This window comes from Dendropsophus ebraccatus, chromosome 3 (assembly GCF_027789765.1).
Source record: "Dendropsophus ebraccatus isolate aDenEbr1 chromosome 3, aDenEbr1.pat, whole genome shotgun sequence".
NCBI lineage: Eukaryota > Metazoa > Chordata > Amphibia > Anura > Hylidae > Dendropsophus > Dendropsophus ebraccatus.
In genome coordinates this window covers 116,052,485-116,073,463 of record NC_091456.1, presented here as the reverse complement: position 1 = coordinate 116,073,463, position 20,979 = coordinate 116,052,485, and the positions used below count along the sequence as shown (strand labels likewise).

General features: G+C 45.1%; 1 protein-coding gene across 1 annotated transcript in view; it reads left to right on the top strand.

Annotated features, from left to right (window-relative positions):
• CHAF1A (chromatin assembly factor 1 subunit A) overlaps nt 1-20,979 on the top strand; it is a 157,977-nt gene that overhangs the window by 81,555 nt on the left and 55,443 nt on the right. The window contains 4 exon segments of the mRNA XM_069964527.1: nt 3,540-3,600; nt 16,918-16,986; nt 19,462-19,682; nt 20,642-20,849. Coding sequence (XP_069820628.1) covers nt 3,540-3,600; nt 16,918-16,986; nt 19,462-19,682; nt 20,642-20,849 — 559 coding nt within the window.

The window sequence follows — 20,979 nt, the reverse complement described above, 5'->3', positions numbered from 1 at the left end:
CCTCTGGGGATCTCAGCGAAGCAGCAGTCTCATTGTGTCTGGCGAACAGAGCAAATGGGAATCCCCATCTGTAGGGGATGCGTCTGGACTGCAGCACAGCGAGTAGGGGCTTGAGAGCTGCCCGCAATCTCAGGGTGCGTCTGGAAAGGTCCGGGAACAGTTGCAGTTGAGCGCCGTCAAAGTCTATGTCCGTCTGCATCCTCTCTTTTTGCAGTATTTGTTCTTTGACAGCATAGTAGTGAACTCTACAAATGACGTCTCTGGGGCGTGCGGGGTCAGAACTCGGGGGCCTAAGCGCCCGATGCGCCGGGTCAATTTTAATATGTTCATGGGGCGGCCTCCCCAACAGAGAGTTGAAAATCCCCAAGAGAGTGGGCAGCAGGTCTGGAGTGCGGGTCGCTTCAGGGAAACCTCGTATACGGATGTTATTTCGACGGTTTCGATTTTCCAGATCGTCCATTTGACCTACTAAGGCACGGGAACAGTATTCTTGCGTAGAAATTTTATCTTGTAGAGCAGCGATGGTTTGTTGAGTAGAAGAATGTGAGTCCTCCAAAGCCGCCACCCGTGTCTGCAGAGAGGAGATATCAGACTTCACCACTCTCAGGTCGCTTCTCCATGCAGATTTCAAATCAGTGGCGAGAAGTTCTAGGTCACTTTTGGAAGGTAGAAAGGCCAGTAGTGCCTGGAGCTCTGGGTGACTTTGTAGTATGGTTGCTGCTGCTGCTCGGGGTATGAGCGGGTCAACATCAGGGGCAGTTGTCGAAGTATGTGGAACATTCACAGTCCCTTCACTGCACACTGGGTCAGGTGAGGAGTTAGGCCTCGAATAGCCCGGGCTGTTCCAGAGAGGGGAGAGGGTGGTAACCCCTTGGGTATGGGGCAGCAGGGGTGCACGCTGGGAGCCATCATGAGGCCCAGTTTGGGATGGGCCTGGCACATAATGTTGGGCCAAGGAGGGAGTCTGGTCCAGGGGAGTCATGCCCAGACCCCTCAGTCCAGCAGGGGCTTGGGGGGGTGAAGAGGCTCTGTCCTGGTGGAGAGAGACATTAGGGGTCGGTATGGCCGATCCCTCAGGATCTTGTGCCTCAGATGGCATGTTGGAAGGCCACAGGAGGGGGGAGGCAGCTGATTGCTGAGAGGGGGCTGCAGCAATGGCAGTCTCAGCCAACACTGAGGAAAGTCTGTGCAGGGAGGGAGACCGGGTCTCGCAGGGACTTATGGGGCGCAGTAGTGCAGCTGCTGTACTTGCCGGAGTCTGGTGCTGTGGTGGAGGGATCCCCCTCTGTGCCGGCAGTGCTTCGGACAGCAGCGGCGCTGGGAGCAGAGTGGAGCCGCACGGCTGAGGGCCCGTGGTCACGTGTGCTCCGGCGGGGCAAGATGGTGCCCGTACCTGATCGGTGGCGGCAGCGGCAACCAGCGGCAGAGGTAAGGAGGAGGAGGGTTCCACTTCCCGCGGTGTCCGGGGCGGATGCGCCGGACCGGCGTTAGCTGAGCCGCTCAGCCGGGGACACACAGCAGCCGGATGACACGTGGCAGCCTGGGAGCACGCAGCAGCCCTGGACCTGGTGAGGCAAGATGGCGCCCGTCCCTGCACCGCCGCTTCCAACTCAGGCGGGAGGTCAGCCAAAGGGGCGAAAAAGTTGGAAATCGGGACCTGGGCACTCCTGGTGGTAGTCTCTGGCTTCTTCTTTTTATTGGGGCGCTTGGTTCTCATCCTATGTCTGTGATTTATCCCTTCCATGCAGGGCCACCAGCGGAGCTCCTACTCAGCACGTCCTGCCTGCATCCCAGCTAGACACGCCCCCCGCATATGCGACTCTTTGATCGCTTTTTATTACATTTTTTTTTATTTGATGCAACTAAAAATGCACAATTTTGCTCTTTGGGATTTTTTTGCGCTTACACTATTTACTGTGCGAGATCAGGAATGTGATAAATTTATATTTTGGGCGATTACGCACGTGGCGATGCCGTTAGATTTGTTTATTTATTTTTATTTATTTATAACATGGGAAAAAGGGAGGTGATTCAAACTTTTATGAGGGGAGGGGGCTTTTTACTAATACTTTTATTACTAACACTTCTACTAGAAGTCCCCCTGGTGAGTGATTCCTCCCCCCCCCCCCCCCCCACTAGACACCAGGGAACAGGCTGCAAGAAGTATTCAAATGCAGCTGCATCTGAAAATTTAATTAGCGGGAAGGACGATCGGATCGTGCCCGCTAATAGCCGCGGTCCCAGGCTACAAGTGGCACCCGGCACCGCGCAGCACCGCTATGAAGTCCCCTAGGCAAGGTGTGTGGGTTTTTTTTTTTTTTTTTTTGTGTTTTTTTTGAAGAAATCAATAGTAAAGTACGATTTTAAAAAACTTTTTATAGTTGGGTTTATTAGGCAAATATGATATTATCTGCATTCAAAAAAGATTTTCCCCATGTCCCCCCCACCTCTCTCATTCACTGCTCATTATCAGGAAATCTCAACTTTTACATCAGTCGCTCCCTGTGTAGCCTATGGAGAGGGGGGAGGGAGATTATTCACCAGCAGAGAGGATTACACAGTGGGAGCTGTGTGAAAGCCGGGTATTCAGAGGTCAGAGAGGTCAGTGCTGACTTAATAGGAGATAGCCTGGTGATGTAGCTGTAAATTAACTTTGTTGTTCTGTTTTGGTGCCTCATCTCCCTCCACTACCTCGCCTCTCCATAAGAGAACCATGAAGACAGGGGGGAGAGCTTTAAACTGCTTTTTCATGATAAAAAATATTTTTTCGGCTAATAAAACCACTTACAAAGTTTCTTAAAATCGCCTGTACTATTGATTTCTGCCAAAAAAAAAATTGTAAATGGCAGTGACACTTTTAAGTGGTTAAAGTGCTTCATGCCATGTTATGTTTGGGAACGAAGTGCAGATATGCAATATGAAATGTTTTTCATTTAGTCATTATTCTCGAACATCAGTGATGACGAGCAAAGTAGGAAAAAAAATATATATACTTTGCTTGCCTACTGTTGACACTCTCCTTCCAGTCCCCAGGGCTCCTGTTTCTTCTTCCTTGAGTGCTTAGTAGCAGGACTTGTAGGCTTAGCCAATCACTGTTTACAGCAATGTCCTATCTGCGCCAGTGATTGGCTGAAGCCCTGCCAGATGTCCTGCTCCAGAGGGCTTGTCTTGGTAAAAAGGCAGAGGAGAGAAGATTGAGGGACTTAATAGGAGAGGAATGGAAGCTGCGAGGATGGCCTCAAATGTTTTTAAAGTATTGTATTGCTTACCAAATGTTATACAAATCACCAATATACACTCATTACGGGAAATGGTTATAAAGTGCTTTTTCCCTGCACTTAACTACTGCATCATGGCTTCATTTCCTGGATAAAATGGGGATTTCACAACCTGACTCACAGAGCTGTTCGGACTGTGGCTGCTGGAGAGGATTATTTTCAAGTTTGACTAGATGCAGAGCTTAAAAAATGTGCCCCTGTATTAGGTTTTCTGTATTTTGATACATTTTTATAATGTTCCCTTTTTTTTTTCTTCTGAAGAGCCAAACAAGAAGAAAAACGAAAAAAAGAGGAAGAGAAGCGTATTAAAATAGAAGAAAAGGTAATTATCTTCTATAATGCATTTTATAACTGTTTAATTTGTTAATAACATTTACGATCTTTGACTGATATGTCATGAGTAGGGATAATCGAATTTACAGTACTATTGAAGCAAAGAGCTTTGCTAGGCTTGGTGGTCAGCTTGTCAGCTGGCTGCCTTTGAACTTGCTGCTTCTCTCTGGGTGCCTGGAAAAGCTGGACCCAGGATCCAGCTTTCCCAGCCACCCAGAGGGGCTTTAAGTTCAAAGGCTGAGAAGCAGACTGCTGAGCCTAGCAAAGATTGTGGTGTACTGCCCAGTGTGCATGCGGTCATGGCAGATTCTCTTTAGATGCCACAGTCCGTATCCACAGACTGTAAGTGTCAGTGAGTGTGCACAGCAGTACAGATGTTATATGATCACAGATTCAAGTCCTCCGGTAGAATAAAAAGTAAAAGTAGAAAAACTTATTTTAAATACAACAAAGTGTGTGTGGGAATTTGGGGGGGAGTGGGGGTTAGTTTAGCTTGTATAACAGTGGGTGGTATGGCCTATCTTAATATCTAAATGGGTTATGGAAGTAGAAACGCATTCCACATCATTTAGTGCACGTTTTTTTTTTCCTGTGATGAGCCCAGGTGTAATATGTGGATCTTAGATTAGGTTGACTTTGTAGCCCGCAAAAAGGGACAAAATACAATAAAGAAAACTTGGGGCATATCAGCGTGTCATCTTTAAATCACAAGTTTCAATTCTTCCCTATTCAGATTTCTTTGTACACAACTAGAAATCAGATGGATAGCCAGTGGTTTCAGGGCCATAGAGAATAGTAAGGGGCAGCCTTGCCTAATGCTCTCCTCTAAGTTTATCACATCTGAACGGAACCCTGGTGTTTTTTGGTCTCGGGATGAGTATAAATGGCCCCAATATATGTGCATAAGGGACCTGTCAGTCCAAACTTATCCAGCACCATGTGTGGACTTTTTTTATGCATCAATTACAAGAAGGCTTGGGCAGTTCAAGCAAGTCTGTTGGCAAAACTATATGGAAATTATTTTCAGGTCAAGGTATATGGGCCTGTACGAAGTCCACGTCATGGCATCTCGACTTGTGGCCTCTCTATACCTTGCCATGGCTAATTAACTATTTAAATGCCATAGTCAAAACTGACAGCTATTAAATCAAAGCATCCCAGGTGGTCTAGTGGCAGATCGGCTTTTCACGTTGTGATATGCTGCCACCTCAGTCTGTGTCAGGAATTAGTCAAAGCAGGAAAGGTTTTCTGTGAGGAGTTTGCTACTGCTTTGTGCTCTGTATGTGACAGTAATTGTCCAATGTCAGACTGGATGGAATACACAACTTACTGTAGAGCTGGTAGACATGACATTTTTAAATAGAAGCAAATTACAAATCTGTATAACTTTCTTACACAAGTTGATTTATAAAACAATAGTTTTTCTCTGGAGTACTCCTTTAAACATTCCCTGTTTGCATCATCATCTGCTCTAGGGAGGAAAAAAAAAGTTACGTACCTGTATTTGGACCATACACACAATAAACATTTATCCTGCCCCCTGGGTTGTCCAATAATGCCCTACAAATTCTACCCTCCCCACCTGCAAATAATAATCATTATTATTGATGAGGCGACCTGTGGATATTTGAGTTCCACCAGTTTGTTCAAACTTGAAATAAAATAAGAGTTTGACGACTCCCCACCTGAACTTTTTAATAGGTTTTTAGGATCCACACTTTTTTTTTTTTTTTGAATGTCATTTTCTCTGTGTCTGTGGATAGGCAAACCAGTTTATCAGTGATGACACCCCCTGTGACACTAAATACCCTTTAAGAGAGCACACTTAATGCAGGGTGGGCGAGCACCTCCAAGGCATAGAGGGTGAGCTCTGGCCAAGTGTCCAATTTTAAACCCAGAAATTGTTTAGGGAGGATCAATCATTTAGCACCATGAGATGTGTTGACACAAACACACCATGTATGATTATACCTCTCTTTCACACGTACCATATCTGACAATGGTGTTGATCCATTTTGTGCAATGCTAAGAAAGGTGTTCCACACTGCGGCCATGTTCCCTTTCAAGGTGTTGCAGGTCCTCAAGCTGTGTTGGTGACTTCCTCCTTCTACTCCTCGGCCTGTTGCTCTCACCAAGCCTCCTCTGTCAAATTGGAATTCTGACAGTAGCGCATCTACCAGCTTTTGTTTGTATTCCCTTATTTTTTTCTCCTACCCCACTAGTGTTAAGGATGCAATTTTGCCCTTATTGTGGGGCCCCAGCATGGTGGCCATCCAATAGTCAGCACTGGTGAGGATCCTTCAGGGAGAGCAGCAATGTAATTGGTCATATGAGTGAGGCTGTCCTCGATGGGTGGTGGCTCCACTGCCGCCTGTCAGCTACTCCGGTGTCATCTTGATGTAAGCACTTCTCCTCTAAAAGTGTCCTCCTGTGCCATCATAACATCTTCCATCATAGCCTAAAGTGTTTTTTTCCCTAATAGGCATAAGATGGGGATGACCGTATTTGTGGAGTTTCTATTTGTGGAAGGTTTCTGTCCAGCAATCCTGGGTGGTGGCAAGACATGTGGCAGGACCGTTTCCCTATCAAGCCCACCAGACACTTCATTAACCCAGTGGGCAGGAGATATATCGTTCATGATCGTGCTTACTGGTCCACGTATCTGTGGTGATGTGGACCTTGGCACTGATGGCATTGTATAACACACAACAGGGCTGGGCGATTGATCGAATTCAACCAGAATTTGAGAATCCATTTAGATTTTTTCTTAAAAAATCAATCAATCATTGAGCACTCTGCCTTGCTGAGAGCAACCTGCAGTCAGACAGAAGAGTCCGTGTCACAGCATGACCAGCCCCAGTTTTTCCAGGTAGGACCACGCAGCTGAAAAGCATGTTAGGTGCAGGGTCACAGTGACCGCTGATGTGGGTGGGAGTCATGTTGGTGGTGGCTGGGGGAAGAGCCAGCACCGCATCTTGGCCACACTAGCTACTAGACTGATACTGCTAAACCCCTCATCTGTTCTTGTACTATTACTACACCCTTCATCTGTTCCTGTACTACTACACCTCCTCATCTGTTCCTCAACTAAAGCACCCCCTCATCTATACCTGTACTACTACCACCACACTCATCTATACCTGTCCTTTCAAACCCCTTATCCACTGTACCTTAACTACTGCACCCTACCTAGATGGAGGCACAAAACATCCCCTATACTATATGGGGACACAGAGTGGCACATAATTTAGAAAACTACTTATATGGGGTTCAGAGGGGTCTTGTCTTCTATATGGAGGCACAGAGGGAGCACTTTTACATTGGGAAGCAATACAGTTGCTGTCTCAAACACCATTAACCCCTTGCTGCAAAACCATAGCAACCCAGACTTTTCCACAGAGGCAGGGACCTGATGGTTGTATGAGCTGTCAGTGTAATGCCTACAGCTCATACACTGTATAATACATTACAGCACAAATCATGTGCTGTAATGTATTATATATGTACCTGCAAAAGTAACAGTTAAAAACATCACACAAATAAATACATACATACATACATACATACATACATACATACATACATACATACATACATACACACACACAATAAATATATATACATATTCCCCATATTCCCCATCCCCCCTTTATTAATGATCCCCTAAAAATGAGATACATATATTTGGTATCCCTGCGTCCATAATGACCCGGTCTATTAACCTGTTACATTAATTATCCCGCCTGATTGATGTAGTAAAAAAAAAAAAAAAAAAAAAAAAAAAAACACTAACCAAAATGACATTTTTTTGTTAATCCCACTCCCAAAAAAATATATAGAAAAAAAAAAATCTTAACGTCACATGTGCCCAAAAGGTGTACCCCTAAAATCGGCAGCTTATGTAGCAAAAAAAAGGCCTCACATAACTCCATTGGTGAGAAAATAAAAATATTACTGCTCCTACAATATGCAAGATTTTTTCATAGCATAAACGCCATAAACTATAAAAGCTATATTAAATGTCATATGTAACATATAGTATACGACGTCCAAAATAATAATGAAAGATAGCTGCTAAATTGTGTTTTATTCATAAAAAAGTAAAAAAAAAATATCAGGGTGTCACATGTCCCCCAGAATGGTACAGATGGAAACGCCAACTTGCCTTACAAAAAAATTTTGCCACCGCAAGGCCTCTGTAACATGGTATAATAGCTAAGAATAAAACCTGCAATAAAAAAATCCCCCAAAGTTCCCCAGTTCTCTGCCATGTCTGCGGCGTGTGGTTGAGTCAGGTAGCGCACTGCGGCCACCTATGGGGGATTTCTAGAAACATTGGAATAAGCGAAGTGAAGAGTGAGTTCCATTTCTCAGTTAGTATTTCCTGTGTTAGAGGAGAAATGGAATAAAACAAAAAAATTTAAAATTAACTTGCTTAAATTTCTGCGAAACACCTAAAGGGTTAATAAACTTATGAAATGTTACTTTGAATACTTTGAGGGGTGCAGTTTTTACAGTGGAGGCATTTATGCGGGTAACTAACATACAGGCCCCACAAATCCACTTCAGAACTGAACTGGTCATTAGTAATAAAATCAGAATTTGAAATTTTCCTGAAAATTTTAAATATTGCTGCAAAATTTGAACCCCTCTAACATCCTAAAAAGTACCAAATGACCAAAAAAAAGTCACCATAAAATAGACATGTTGTAGATGTTGCAGTAATTAATTTGTGACATGATTTTTCTTAGAACAAGAGAATTTTGAATATAAGGAAACGTAAATTTAAAAATTTTATGAGCTAATGTGTGTTAGACTATTTTTTTGTTTAAAAAACAAACAAACAATAAACCAAAGTATATCACAAACATAAAGAGGAATGTGTCACGAAAAAACAATATCAGAATAACTGCAATAATTAAAAGCACCGCAGAGTTTTCACTACATAGAGACAAGTCAGATTTGAAAAATAGGCCCTGGGCTTGAAGGCCAAAACAGGCTGCAGAGGCAAGGGGTTAAACACGCCTGGGATAAACATACATCCATCCTAAGATAATAAGAAAGAAAATACTAAATACTAATACTAAATACTAATACTAAGGCAGACTAGATGGACCCAGTGGTCTTTTTCTGCCGACAATCTTCTATGTTTGTATGACACTACAAGGAAAAAAATGTTCTGTTTATTTAGCAAAAGAAAAAAAATCTATATTTAAATCAAGAATCGTCCCAAATTTTTTTTTTTTTATCGAGATTTTATTTTCTGGCCATGTCACCCAGCCCTAACACATGTTCTCTCTCTAACTTGTTGCTTGTTAGGGTTGGCCAAATAGAGAAGTATTGGTGGCTGGAAAAGACATACTGCAGGACAGCCACCGCCGTCTGACTCTTTATAACTTTACCTCTCTACCAGCATAAATGCGGAAATAGGTTTTGCAAAATTTTAGAAAAAGTTTAGAAGTAGGAATGATGGGTGTGAAGTCCCATATTTCTCCTTTCTTTCCATGTTTTTTTGGGATGGAAAGCTGCACATTTCACTACTTTGGAAATATGTGGACATGGCGGGTGGTTGGTTCGCTCTGAACCGCGGCGATACCGGGTGCTATCTGCGGCCTGGGACCGCGGCAATTAGCGGGCATGGCCCAATTGCCGCGCCCGCTAATTAGCCTTTTAAATGCAGCTGTCAAAGTCCCAGGCGGACTTCTAGTAAGTGTGCCAAAAAAAGTTGTTTTTTTTTTTGTTTAAAAAAAAATAAAAAATTCCTCTATTAAGTTTGAATCCCCATTCCCCATTTTATAAATAAAATAAACAAACATGTTTGGTATCGTTGCGTGCTTAACCCCTTAACGACCGCGGGCGTAAGTGTACGCCCCCAAAACCCGTGCCTTAACGCAAACGGACGTACATTTACGCCCGCAGTTTCCCCGATCGCTGCGTGTACACACGCAGCGATCGGGGAAGATGGCCTGCTATTATGTATAGCAGGCCATCCTAGCTTGTCGGCACAGGGGGTGGTTAACTCCCCCCGTGCTGACGATCGCCGCTATTGGCTGATCAATTCAGATCAGCCAATAGCGGCGACCTGAAGCTTTCCGGGTCATCGATGACCCGGAAAAAAATGGCGATCGGTGCTGTCCGAGGACGGCACCGACCGCCATTACTGTTAAAAGTAATGGTGGCCAAGGTGCACCTCCCGATCGCCGTGATCGGCCGTCCGGGACCGTCCGGCCGATCACGGCGATATAAGTGCCCAAAAAGTGGTAAATACCTGCTGGGGACACCTCACCTGTACAGGGATAACTTTTATACCAGCACCCCCTCTTCCGGTCCCTCGCTGCCTGAGCTACTGTAGCTTGCGGCACGATCCGAAGTATCAGAAGCAGTAACAGAGCCCTAATATTTAGCAGCCATGGAGCGGACCCAGCGCTTCTGGATATGAAGGACCCCGTATCGCACCAGGGCAACATTTTCCAGGTGACACCCCCCACACTGGAAAACAGGAGACCCCAGAAGAAGTGCCTCTGTGCGGCCAGGGCAGTAGAAACCCCCCACAAGTGACCCCATTCTGGAAACTAGACCCCATAAGGAATCTAACAAGGGGGGGCAGCGGGTATATGGCCCCCTGGTGACAGCCACATTTGTGCTGTGAAAATGAAAAAAATTGTATTTTACATTTTTACGGCACATGTTCTACATAAGTGCCTGTCGCCAGTGGGGTCCATATGCTCACTGCACCCCTTGTTACATTCCTTATGGGGTGTAATTTCCAGAATGGGGTCACTTGTGGGGGATTTCTACGGTCTTGGCAGCACAGGGGCTGTGTAATTGCGACATGGCCTCCATCCTTTATTCCAGACTCTAAATCTCTGTCCCTTTGGTCGCTTGCCCTGTGCCCTTATGGCACATTATGTCCACATGTGGGGTATTTTCCTACTCAGGGGAAATTACCCAACACGTTTTGCGTTCACTTTTCTTTTTTAACCCCTTGTGGAAATGGAAATTTCTTTTTCATTTTTACAGTAAATGATTGATTTTTTCATCTTCACAAGGGGTTAAAAGATACAAAAAAACACAATGTGTAGAGCAATTTCCCCTGAGTTCAGAAATACCCCACATGTGGACATAAAGCGCCATGTGGGTGCAGGGTAAGCCTCCAAAGGGAAGGAGCGCCATTTGGCTTTTGGAGGCTTGAATGGATTTTGAGGGCCTTGTTGCATGTAAAAGGTTGCAAAGACAGTTGAAACCCCCCACAAGTGACCCCGTTATGGAAACTACACCCCTCAGGGAATGTAACAAGTGGTGTAGTGAGCATAGTGGACGGTAATAGGTTTACAATTATGAAAGATAGTGGATTACAAGAAAATCTCTGCACAGAAAATTAAAATTTTCAAATTTCTTACATACTTAGCTTTTATTTCTGTGACTCCACTAAAGGGTTGAAAAACTTTCTGGATGTGCTTTTGCAGAGTTTGGGGGTGCAGTTTCTGAAATGGGGTGCTTTGTGGGGCTTTCTAACATACAGTCCCCTCAAATACACTTTGAACCTGAACAGGTCCCTAAAAATATTAGATTTAGAAATTGTACTGAAAATTTGGAAATTTGCTGCTAATGTTTTAAGCTTTCTATTGTCTATAAAAAATGAAATATAGTTACATAGTTAATACGGTTGAAAAAAGACACATGTCCATCAAGTTCAACCAAGGAGGGGATGGATACAGGGAAGGGGGAGGGGTGATAGGTTCTATACATATGCATTTATATTATTTTGCTCTAAGAACTTGTCTAGCCCTGTTTGAAGCCCTCTACTGTTTTTGCTGTGACCAGATCCTGTGGTAGACTGTTCCACAGATTCACAGTTCTCATGGTAAAGAAGGCTTGTCGTCTCCGGAGATTGAACCTTTTTTTCTCCAGGCGGAGGCAGTGCCCTCTTGTCCTTTTGAGGGGGTTTTACCTGGAACATCTTTTCCCCATATCTCTTGTAGGGGCCATTTATATATTTAAATAAGTTAATCATATCTCCCCTTAAACGTCTCTTCTTCAGACTAAACAAATGTAATTCTTTTAATCTCTCCTCATAACTAAGATGCTCCATTCCCCTTATTAGGTTAGTTGCCCGTCTTTGTACCCTCTCCAGCTCTAGAACATCCTTTTTATGAATCTGGTTCCAAAACTGGACGGCATACTCCAGATGAGGCCGCACCAAAGCTTTATAAAGCGGTAATATTATATCCCTGTCCCGAGAGTCCATGCCTGTTTTAATGCATGACAATATCCTGCTGGCCTTAGAAGCAGCTGACTGACATTGTGTGCTGTTCTGTAGTCTATTATCTACAAGTACACCCAGATCCTTCTCTATCAGTGACTCTCCCAGAGTAACTCCCCCTAGGACATATGATGCATGCGGGTTATTAGTACCCAGGTGCATAACTTTACATTTATCCACATTGAACCTCATTTGCCAAGTGGACGCCCAAACACTCAGTGTGTCTAAGTCATCCTGTAACATCTGCACATCCTCCATAGACTGTACTGTACTACAAAGCTTGGTGTCATCTGCAAAGATAGAAACATTGCTGTTAATTCCATTCTCAATATCATTAATAAACAAGTTAAACAGAAGAGGGCCCAGTACTGACCCTTGGGGTACACCACTTATTACCGGGGACCATTCGGAGTAGGAATCATTGACCACCACTCTCTGGGTACGATTATTAAGCCAGTTTTCAATCCGGTTACACATTAAATTTTCCAAACCGATAGACTTTAACTTACCCATCAGACGTCCATGAGGAACTGTGTCAAACGCTTTAGCAAAATCCAGGTACACTATATCCACAGCCACGCCGCCATCCAGGCTTCTACTTACCTCTTCATAGAAACATATTAGGTTGGTTTGACAGCTTCTGTCCTTAGTAAAACCATGCTGGTTATCACTTATAATACTATTAGCCACTACATATTCCTGGATGTAGTCCCTTATAAGCCCCTCAAATAGTTTCCCTCATATAGTTTAATAAATGTCACCAACATAAAGTAGACATGTTGCTAATGCTATTTAATATATAATTTATGTGGCATAACCATTTTCTGTATAAGCAGAAAAGTTTCAAAGTTGGAAAAATACAATTTTTCACGTTATTTTGGATTTTTTCATAAAGATTTGTTATAAGTATCGACTCCATTTTACCAGAAACATGAGGTACAATATGTCACGAGAAAACAATCTCAGAATCAGCCAGATAGGTAAAAGCATCCCGAAGTTATAAATGAATAAAGTGACACAGGTCAAATTCATAAAATTTGCCTCGGTCCTTAAGGGGTTAAAGGAGAAGTCCGGCGAAAATTTTTATTAAATTATTGTATTGCCCCATAAAAGTTATACAAATTATCAATATACAGTTATTATGAGAAATGCACATAATGTGCTTTTTTCCCTGAACTTACTACTGCATCAAGGCTTCACTTCCTGGATAAAATGGTGATGTCACGCCCTGACTCCCAGAGCTGTGCGGGCTGTGGCTGCTGGAGACTATGATGGCAGGGGGACACTGAGAGACACAGGGCACTGGAGGGACACTGAGCATCCCTCTACCATCATCCTCTCCAGCAGCCACAGCCCGCACAGTTCTGGGAGTTGGGTTGTGACATCACCATTTTATCCAGGAAGTGACATCACCATGTTATCCAGGAAGTGAAGCCTTGATGCAGTAGTAAGTGCAGGGAAAAAAGTACTTTATGTGCATTTCCCGTAATAAGTGTATATTGGGGATTTGTATAACTTTTGGGGGGCAATACAATACTTAAGATTTTTTGATGGACTTCTCTTTTAATTGCCCAAACTATTAATTTATTTCATTCCTGATTTCTTACAGTAAATAGCGTAAGCGCCAAAAAAATTCCAAGGTGCAAAATTTTGCATTTTTGGTCGCATCAAATCCAGAAAAATTGAAATTAAAAAGCGATCAAAAAGTTGCATATGCGCAATCAAGGTACCGATAGAAAGTACAGATCGAAGCGTAAAAAAATGCCACCTCATACAGCCACATAGACCAAAGGATATAAGCATGGTAATAGTGATTTTAAGGAACATTAATTTTTTTTAAAAAAGGTTTTAATTTTTTTTAAAAGCCATCAAGTTACATATTGTTGGAATCGTAACAACTTGAACATGCGTAACAAAAATTTAAGACTGCCATTGCAAAGTACAATTAGTGGTGCAAAAAATAAGGGCTCATGTGGGTCTGTAGGTGAAAAAAATGCAAGCGCTATGGCCTTGGAAAAATTAGCCCGATGAAAATTAGCCCGATCCTTAAGGGGTTAATGTGGCCATGTCAACTGCATGTCAAATGTTTTTTGATCAGTGGTGCTGAAAACCACTACTGATTGCTAAAACTATTTAGAAGAATCACACTGAAGCTGAAAGAGGTCTGAGCAGTGCAGTAATAAATGTCAACAAATCTGCGCAGCAGAGCTGAGTTGGCGGTGAGTGCGCAGCAGAGCTGAGTTGGCGGTGAGTGCGCAGCAGAGCTGAGTTGGCGGTGAGTGCGCAGCAGAGCTGAGTTGGCGGTGAGTGCGCAGCAGAGCTGAGTTGGCGGTGAGTGCGCAGCAGAGCTGAGTTGGCGGTGAGTGCGCAGCAGAGCTGAGTTGGCGGTGAGTGCGCAGCAGAGCTGAGTTGGCGGTGAGTGCGCAGCAGAGCTGAGTTGGCGGTGAGTGCGCAGCAGAGCTGAGTTGGCGGTGAGTGCGCAGCAGAGCTGATTTGGCGGTGAGTGCGCAGGCAGAGCTGAGTTGGGCGGTGAGTGCGCAGCAGAGGCTGAGTTGGCGGTGAGTGCGCAGCAGAGCTGAGTTGGCGGTGAGTGCGCAGCAGAGCTGAGTTGGCGGTGAGTGCGCAGCAGAGCTGAGTTGGCGGTGAGTGCGCAGCAGAGCTGAGTTGGCGGTGAGTGCGCAGCAGAGCTGAGTTGGCGGTGAGTGCGCAGCAGAGCTGAGTTGGCGGTGAGTGCGCAGCAGAGCTGAGTTGGCGGTGAGTGCGCAGCAGAGCTGAGTTGGCGGTGAGTGCGCAGCAGAGCTGAGTTGGCGGTGAGTGCGCAGCAGAGCTGAGTTGGCGGTGAGTGCGCAGCAGAGCTGAGTTGGCGGTGAGTGCGCAGCAGAGCTGAGTTGGCGGTGAGTGCGCAGCAGAGCTGAGTTGGCGGTGAGTGCGCAGCAGAGCTGAGTTGGCGGTGAGTGCGCAGCAGAGCTGAGTTGGCGGTGAGTGCGCAGCAGAGCTGAGTTGGCGGTGAGTGCGCAGCAGAGCTGAGTTGGCGGTGAGTGCGCAGCAGAGCTGAGTTGGCGGTGAGTGCGCAGCAGAGCTGAGTTGGCGGTGAGTGCGCAGCAGAGCTGAGTTGGCGGTGAGTGCGCAGCAGAGCTGAGTTGGCGGTGAGTGCGCAGCAGAGCTGAGTTGGCGGTGAGGTGCGCAGCAGAGCTGAGTTGGCGGTGAGTGCGCAGCAGAGCTGAGTTGGCGGTGAGTGCGCAGCAGAGCTGAGTTGGCGGTGAGTGCGCAGCAGAGCTGAGTTGGCGGTGAGTGCGCAGCAGAGCTGAGTTGGCGGTGAGTGCGCAGCAGAGCTGAGTTGGCGGTGAGTGCGCAGCAGAGCTGAGTGGCGGTGAGTGCGCAGCAAGGCTGAGATTGGCGGTGAGTGCGCAGCAGAGCTGAGTTGCGGTGGAGTGCGCAGCAGAGCTGAGTTGGCGGTGAGTGCGCAGCAGAGCTGAGTTGGCGGTGAGTGCGCAGCAGAGCTGAGTTGGCGGTGAGTGCGCAGCAGAGCTGAGGTTGGCGGTGAGGTGCGCAGCAGAGCTGAGTTGGCGGTGAGTGCGCAGCAGAGCTGAGTTGGCGGTGAGTGCGCAGCAGAGCTGAGTTGGCGGTGAGTGCGCAGCAGAGCTGAGTTGGCGGTGATGTGCGCAGCAGAGCTGAGTTGGCGGTGAGTGCGCAGCAGAGCTGAGTTGGCGGTGAGTGCGCAGCAGAGCTGAGTTGGCGGTGAGTGCGCAGACGAGCTGAGTTGGCGGTGAGTGGCGCAGCAGAGCTGAGTTGGCAGGTGAGTGCGCAGCAGAGCTGAGTTGGGCGGTGAGTGCGCAGCAGAGCTGAGTTGGCGGTGAGTGCGCAGCAGAGCTGAGTTGGCGGTGAGTGCGCAGCAGAGCTGAGTTGGCGGTGAGTGCGCAGCAGAGCTGAGTTGGCGGTGAGTGCGCAGCAGAGCTGAGTTGGCGGTGAGTGCGCAGCAGAGCTGAGTTGGCGGTGAGTGCGCAGCAGAGCTGAGTTGGCGGTGAGTGCGCAGCAGAGCTGAGTTGGCGGTGAGTGCGCAGCAGAGCTGAGTTGGCGGTGAGTGCGCAGCAGAGCTGAGTTGGCGGTGAGTGCGCAGCAGAGCTGAGTTGGCGGTGAGTGCGCAGCAGAGCTGAGTTGGCGGTGAGATGCGCAGCAGAGCTGAGTTGGCGGTGAGTGCGCAGCAGAGCTGAGTTGGCGGTGAGTGCGCAGCAGAGCTGAGTTGGCGGTGAGTGCGCAGCAGAGCTGAGTTTGGCGGTGAGTGCGCAGCAGAGCTGAGTTGGCGGTGAGTGCGCAGCAGAGCTGAGTTGGCGGTGAGTGCGCAGCAGAGCTGAGTTGGCGGTGAGTGCGCAGCAGAGCTGAGTTGGCGGTGAGTGCGCAGCAGAGCTGAGTTGGCGGTGAGTGCGCAGCAGAGCTGAGTTGGCGGTGAGTGCGCAGCAGAGCTGAGTTGGCAGTATGGGGGGGGGGCGGTGTGGCTGCTGTTAGAGAGGGATGCAGTCACAGCTGCGCTGATCACTGTCTCCCTCTGTAACAGCAGCCCACCCCATCAGTGTTCTCAGTCACTTCACTGTGCTGGGACTGAGGACACGTGATGCCGACACGGAGGGTGGGGGCCAGGAGCAGGGAGCGTGTCGGGTTGGACTGAGGTCTGATGATTCTCTGCAATCCGTGGGGGTGAATGCAGCTGGATAACAGCAAAACTGTGCAGAATCCATAATAACTGTATATTGGAAAGATGAAAAGCTATGGGTGGACAGCATATTAATGCAAAAATAATTTGGGGGGGAATACCCCTTTAAGTCTTATTGCAAATTTTAATTGGTGTCGCAAAAAATAAGGGCTCATATGGGTCTCTAGGTGAGAAAATGCAAGTGCTATGGCCTTTTAAACATAAAGTGGAAAAAAGCAAAAGTGCAAAAACGAAAATTGGCATTGACCTTAAGGGGTTAAGGATCCTTGGAGGGCTTTTCTTCTGTGCAATATTAAATTTAAGTAAACTAAACCATAATCTAATCCTGTTTCTAGCGCATGAAAGCAGAGAAAGCGGAGATTACCAGGTTTTTACAGAAACCCAAAACATCTCGAACTCCAAAGGTAAGATTAATAAACGTATCAGTACTACGTTTAATTGTCACTATCGTTATAATTTTCAAAATCTAAATGAAAATAAAGAGTTTGATATATATATATATATATATAGATATATATATATATATATATATATATATATATATATGAGAGAGAGAGATACACACACACACACACACACACACACACACATACAGTGCCTACAAGTAGTATTCAACCCCCTGCAGATTTAGCAGGTTTGATAAGTTGCAAATAAGTTAGAGCCCTCAAACTTCAAACAAGAGCAGGATTTATTAACAGATGCATAAATATTACAAACCAAAAATTTACATTGCTCAGTTAAATTATAATAAATTTTAAACATAAAAGTGTGGGTCAGTTATTATTCAACCCCTAGGTTTAATATTTTGTAGAAAAACCCTTGTTTGCAATGACAGCTAATAATCGTCTTTTATAAGACCTGATCAGGCTGGCACAGGTCTCTGGAGTTATCTTGGCCCACTCCTCCATGCAGATCTTCAAGTTATCTAGGTTCTTTGGGTGTCTCATGTGGACTTTAATCTTGAGCTCCTTCCACAAGTTTTCAATTGGGTTAAGGTCAGGAGACTGACTAGGCCACTGCAACACCTTGATTTTTTCCCTCTTGAACCAGGCCATGGCTTTCTTGGCTGTGTGCTTCGGGTCGTTGTCTTGTTGGAAGATGAAATGACAACCCATCTTAAGATCCTTGATGGAGTAGCGGAGGTTCTTGGCCAAAATCTCCAGGTAGGCTGTGCTATCCAACTTCCCATGGATGCGGACCAGATGTCCAGGCCCCTTGGCTGAGAAGCAGCCCCACAGCATGATGCTGCCACACCATGCTTGACTGTAGGAATGGTATTCTTGTGGTCGTATGCAGTGCCATCCAGCCGCCAAACGTCACGGGTGTGGTTGGCACCAAAGATCGCGATCTTGGTCTCATCAGACCAGAGAACCTTGAACCAGTCTGTCTCAGAGTCCTCCAAGTGATCATGAGCAAACTGTAGACGAGCCTTGACATGACGCTTTGAAAGTAAAGGCACCTTACAGGCTCGTCTGGAACGGAGACCATTGCGGTGGAGTCAGCCTTGACTCTTCGGACAAGCCTGGCCTCGGCACGGGAGGAAACTTTCAAAGGCTGTCCAGGCCGTGGAAGGCTAACAGTAGTTCCATAAGCCTTCCACTTCCGGATGATGCTCCCAACAGTGGAGACAGGTAGGCCCAACTCCTTGGAAAGGGTTTTGTACCCCTTGCCAGCTTTGTGACCCTCCACGATCTTGTCTCTGATGGCCTTGGAATGCTCCTTTGTCTTTCCCATGTTGACCAAGTATGAGTGCTGTTCACAAGTTTGGGGAGGGTCTTAAATAGTCAGAAAAGGTGGGAAAAACAGATAATTATTCCAAACATGTGAAGCTCATTGTTCTTTGTGCTTGAACTACTTAATACTTTAGGGGAAGCAAACAGAATTCTGGTGGTTTGAGGGGTTGAATAATAATTGACCCTCTGAATAAACTTTTCACAATTTTAAAAAACAATAAACAAAGAAATAACATTCTTTTTTGCTGCAGGCTGATCTACAGGCCAAATGTCACAATGGCAAGTTAACTCCGAATGTGTAAACCTGCCAAATCTGCAGGGGGTTGAATACTACTTGTAGGCACTAATATATATATATATATATATATATATATATATATATATATATATATATTATACTCACACACACACACAAGGGAAAATGGGTATTTGATATACTGCCCATTTAGAAATGCATCCCACCTGAAAAGAATGGAGAGGTCTGTAAGTTACACTTTGAGAAAGAGCAAAATTTCTTAAGGATATGTTCGCTGCTGATCCCTGCCCAGTAATCTCTATAGATTAACCCGCGGCCGCCAAAGCCTATACATCACTTGGTTCCCGCTCCGGCTTGCTTCGGGGCTCCCAGTGTCTTCACGTTTCGCTCAGCCAATCAGTGCGCTGTGGCGAGGCATCACACTGATCGGCCGAGCGGGACGTGTTGTGGGGTTAACCGGACGGGCTGCTGACAAACTCGCAGCAGGATGTAAGTTATTTGTAATACAAGGTTTGACTGTAAGTATGTGGATGGAGAGGGGGCAATGGGAGGGGAAAGAGCAGCCATATGAGGAGAAGACATTTGTTAAATGAATGTATTTGCAAAAACAGTTACACTTGACTTTAGGTCAAAATGTTAGTTGAGATATTATAATATAATACATAGAATAAGAATGTTTTAAATCTCTTGTTTAGTTTATACAAATTGTTGGTAGGGAATGGGTATTTAAAATTTTCAGCGTTGAACAATCTGTTTCTATAATAAACTTATGGCAAAAATACGCACTCACACTGTAGTTTTGATGCTGACTGTTGAGTTTCCGAGTGCTTCCTGTGCTCTGCGGATCGGCTATTTCCTTTCCTTGTAGTTATTTTATTTTCTTATTTTAGACATTTGCCCAATCATGTGGAAAGTTTGAACCATTTGAGATAAAAAAGAACATGGCTATTGCTCCGCTGTGTCGAGTTGAATTTGAACTGGAAAGTTCTGAGCACTTAGATAAGCTTCTGGAAGAGCAAAACTGCGAAGCATTGTTCTTGTCTGAAATAAAGGCCAGGAAACCACGAAGGATGGGACGGACTAAAATTTCTCAAATGCCAGATTTATCTAGGTGAGTTATTCACAGATGAATTTAGCCGAAATCCCCTGCACTTTTTTATGAATATGAAATTAGACCCTGAATGGTGTTAAGTAACAATGCCTTGTACAGTTCATAGCATACACATGGCAGTGGCAGGGTATATCACCTTTTGTAATAGCACTGACCCAACCTGATGGCATCATAGGAAACTGTATCCACTTTTTTTTTATTTTATACTGCTGTCTGCAGATTCTGCTTTGGTTTGTTAGCCTCATGATGATGATTCCTGTTCAGAAGTCGGCTCATCACAAGCAGCTTTACAATATACCAAGGGACCTGCAGCAACACTGTAGAATTCCAGGCGGCCCAGATGATAGAGAGGACAGTTTATTGGGGGTGTCAGGAATAATTTATTTCTGGACACACCGAAAGAATCCTGCAGTGTGTGGGTTGTGTTTTTTTATTTTTTATTTTATTAGTAGTGCAACACTGTGGCAAACTTTTATAGCCACATGTGAGCAAATCCAAGAAAGAACTGCAAAAATCCTACAACTCATTATAGTTCAGCCTTGACTATATGAAACTACTGAAACCGCTAAATCATTAAAGCTTTTAATGCTTGTAAAGTTTTAAATTGTGCCTTTGTTGTGATGTGCTGCATGATTCGGTAGAAAAAATATTATTCATTAGGTCTTTGGTGCATTGAGAATTTTCTAGGCCCTGCCTCTGACACCGCACCACAGGAGTATGTTTAAAAAAACAAATTCATGTATTCATGTATTTGCATCTGGAGAGAACCGTACCCTGGGACCGTACGTGCATCTCCACTGGCAATGCACCCAGTACCAGTATTTTGGGGGAGGGGTGTGGGGGGGTGTCATCTGTGCCTACAGATTTGCTTTAAGGTGATCTGAACTGTCCCTTAGATTAGTTTTTGTACTTGCTAAAAGTATAAAGTGGTAATGCTTACATTTCTTTTTGTTTGGCAGTGAAACTGAAGAAGTGCAAATTCTAGACAATACAGATGAAGACTTACATGAAAATATAATTGTTGAGAAGCAGAATTTGCTGAAACATACAAAACTTGGTAAAATGAAATTGTTGCAGTTCTGTGAAAATTATCGTCCAGCATACTGGGGCACATGGAATAGATTGAGTGCGATAATCAATCCACGGAAGCCATGGGCTCAAGACACTGTAAGCATAATTTTGTTCTGATTACTTTTACCTATTATGCGAAACAATTATTGGCCTTACTTGGCTGATTACTGAATGTTCAGACTGTTCAGTGTAATTGCACAAGGCCACAAGCAGCATGATGTCGGCT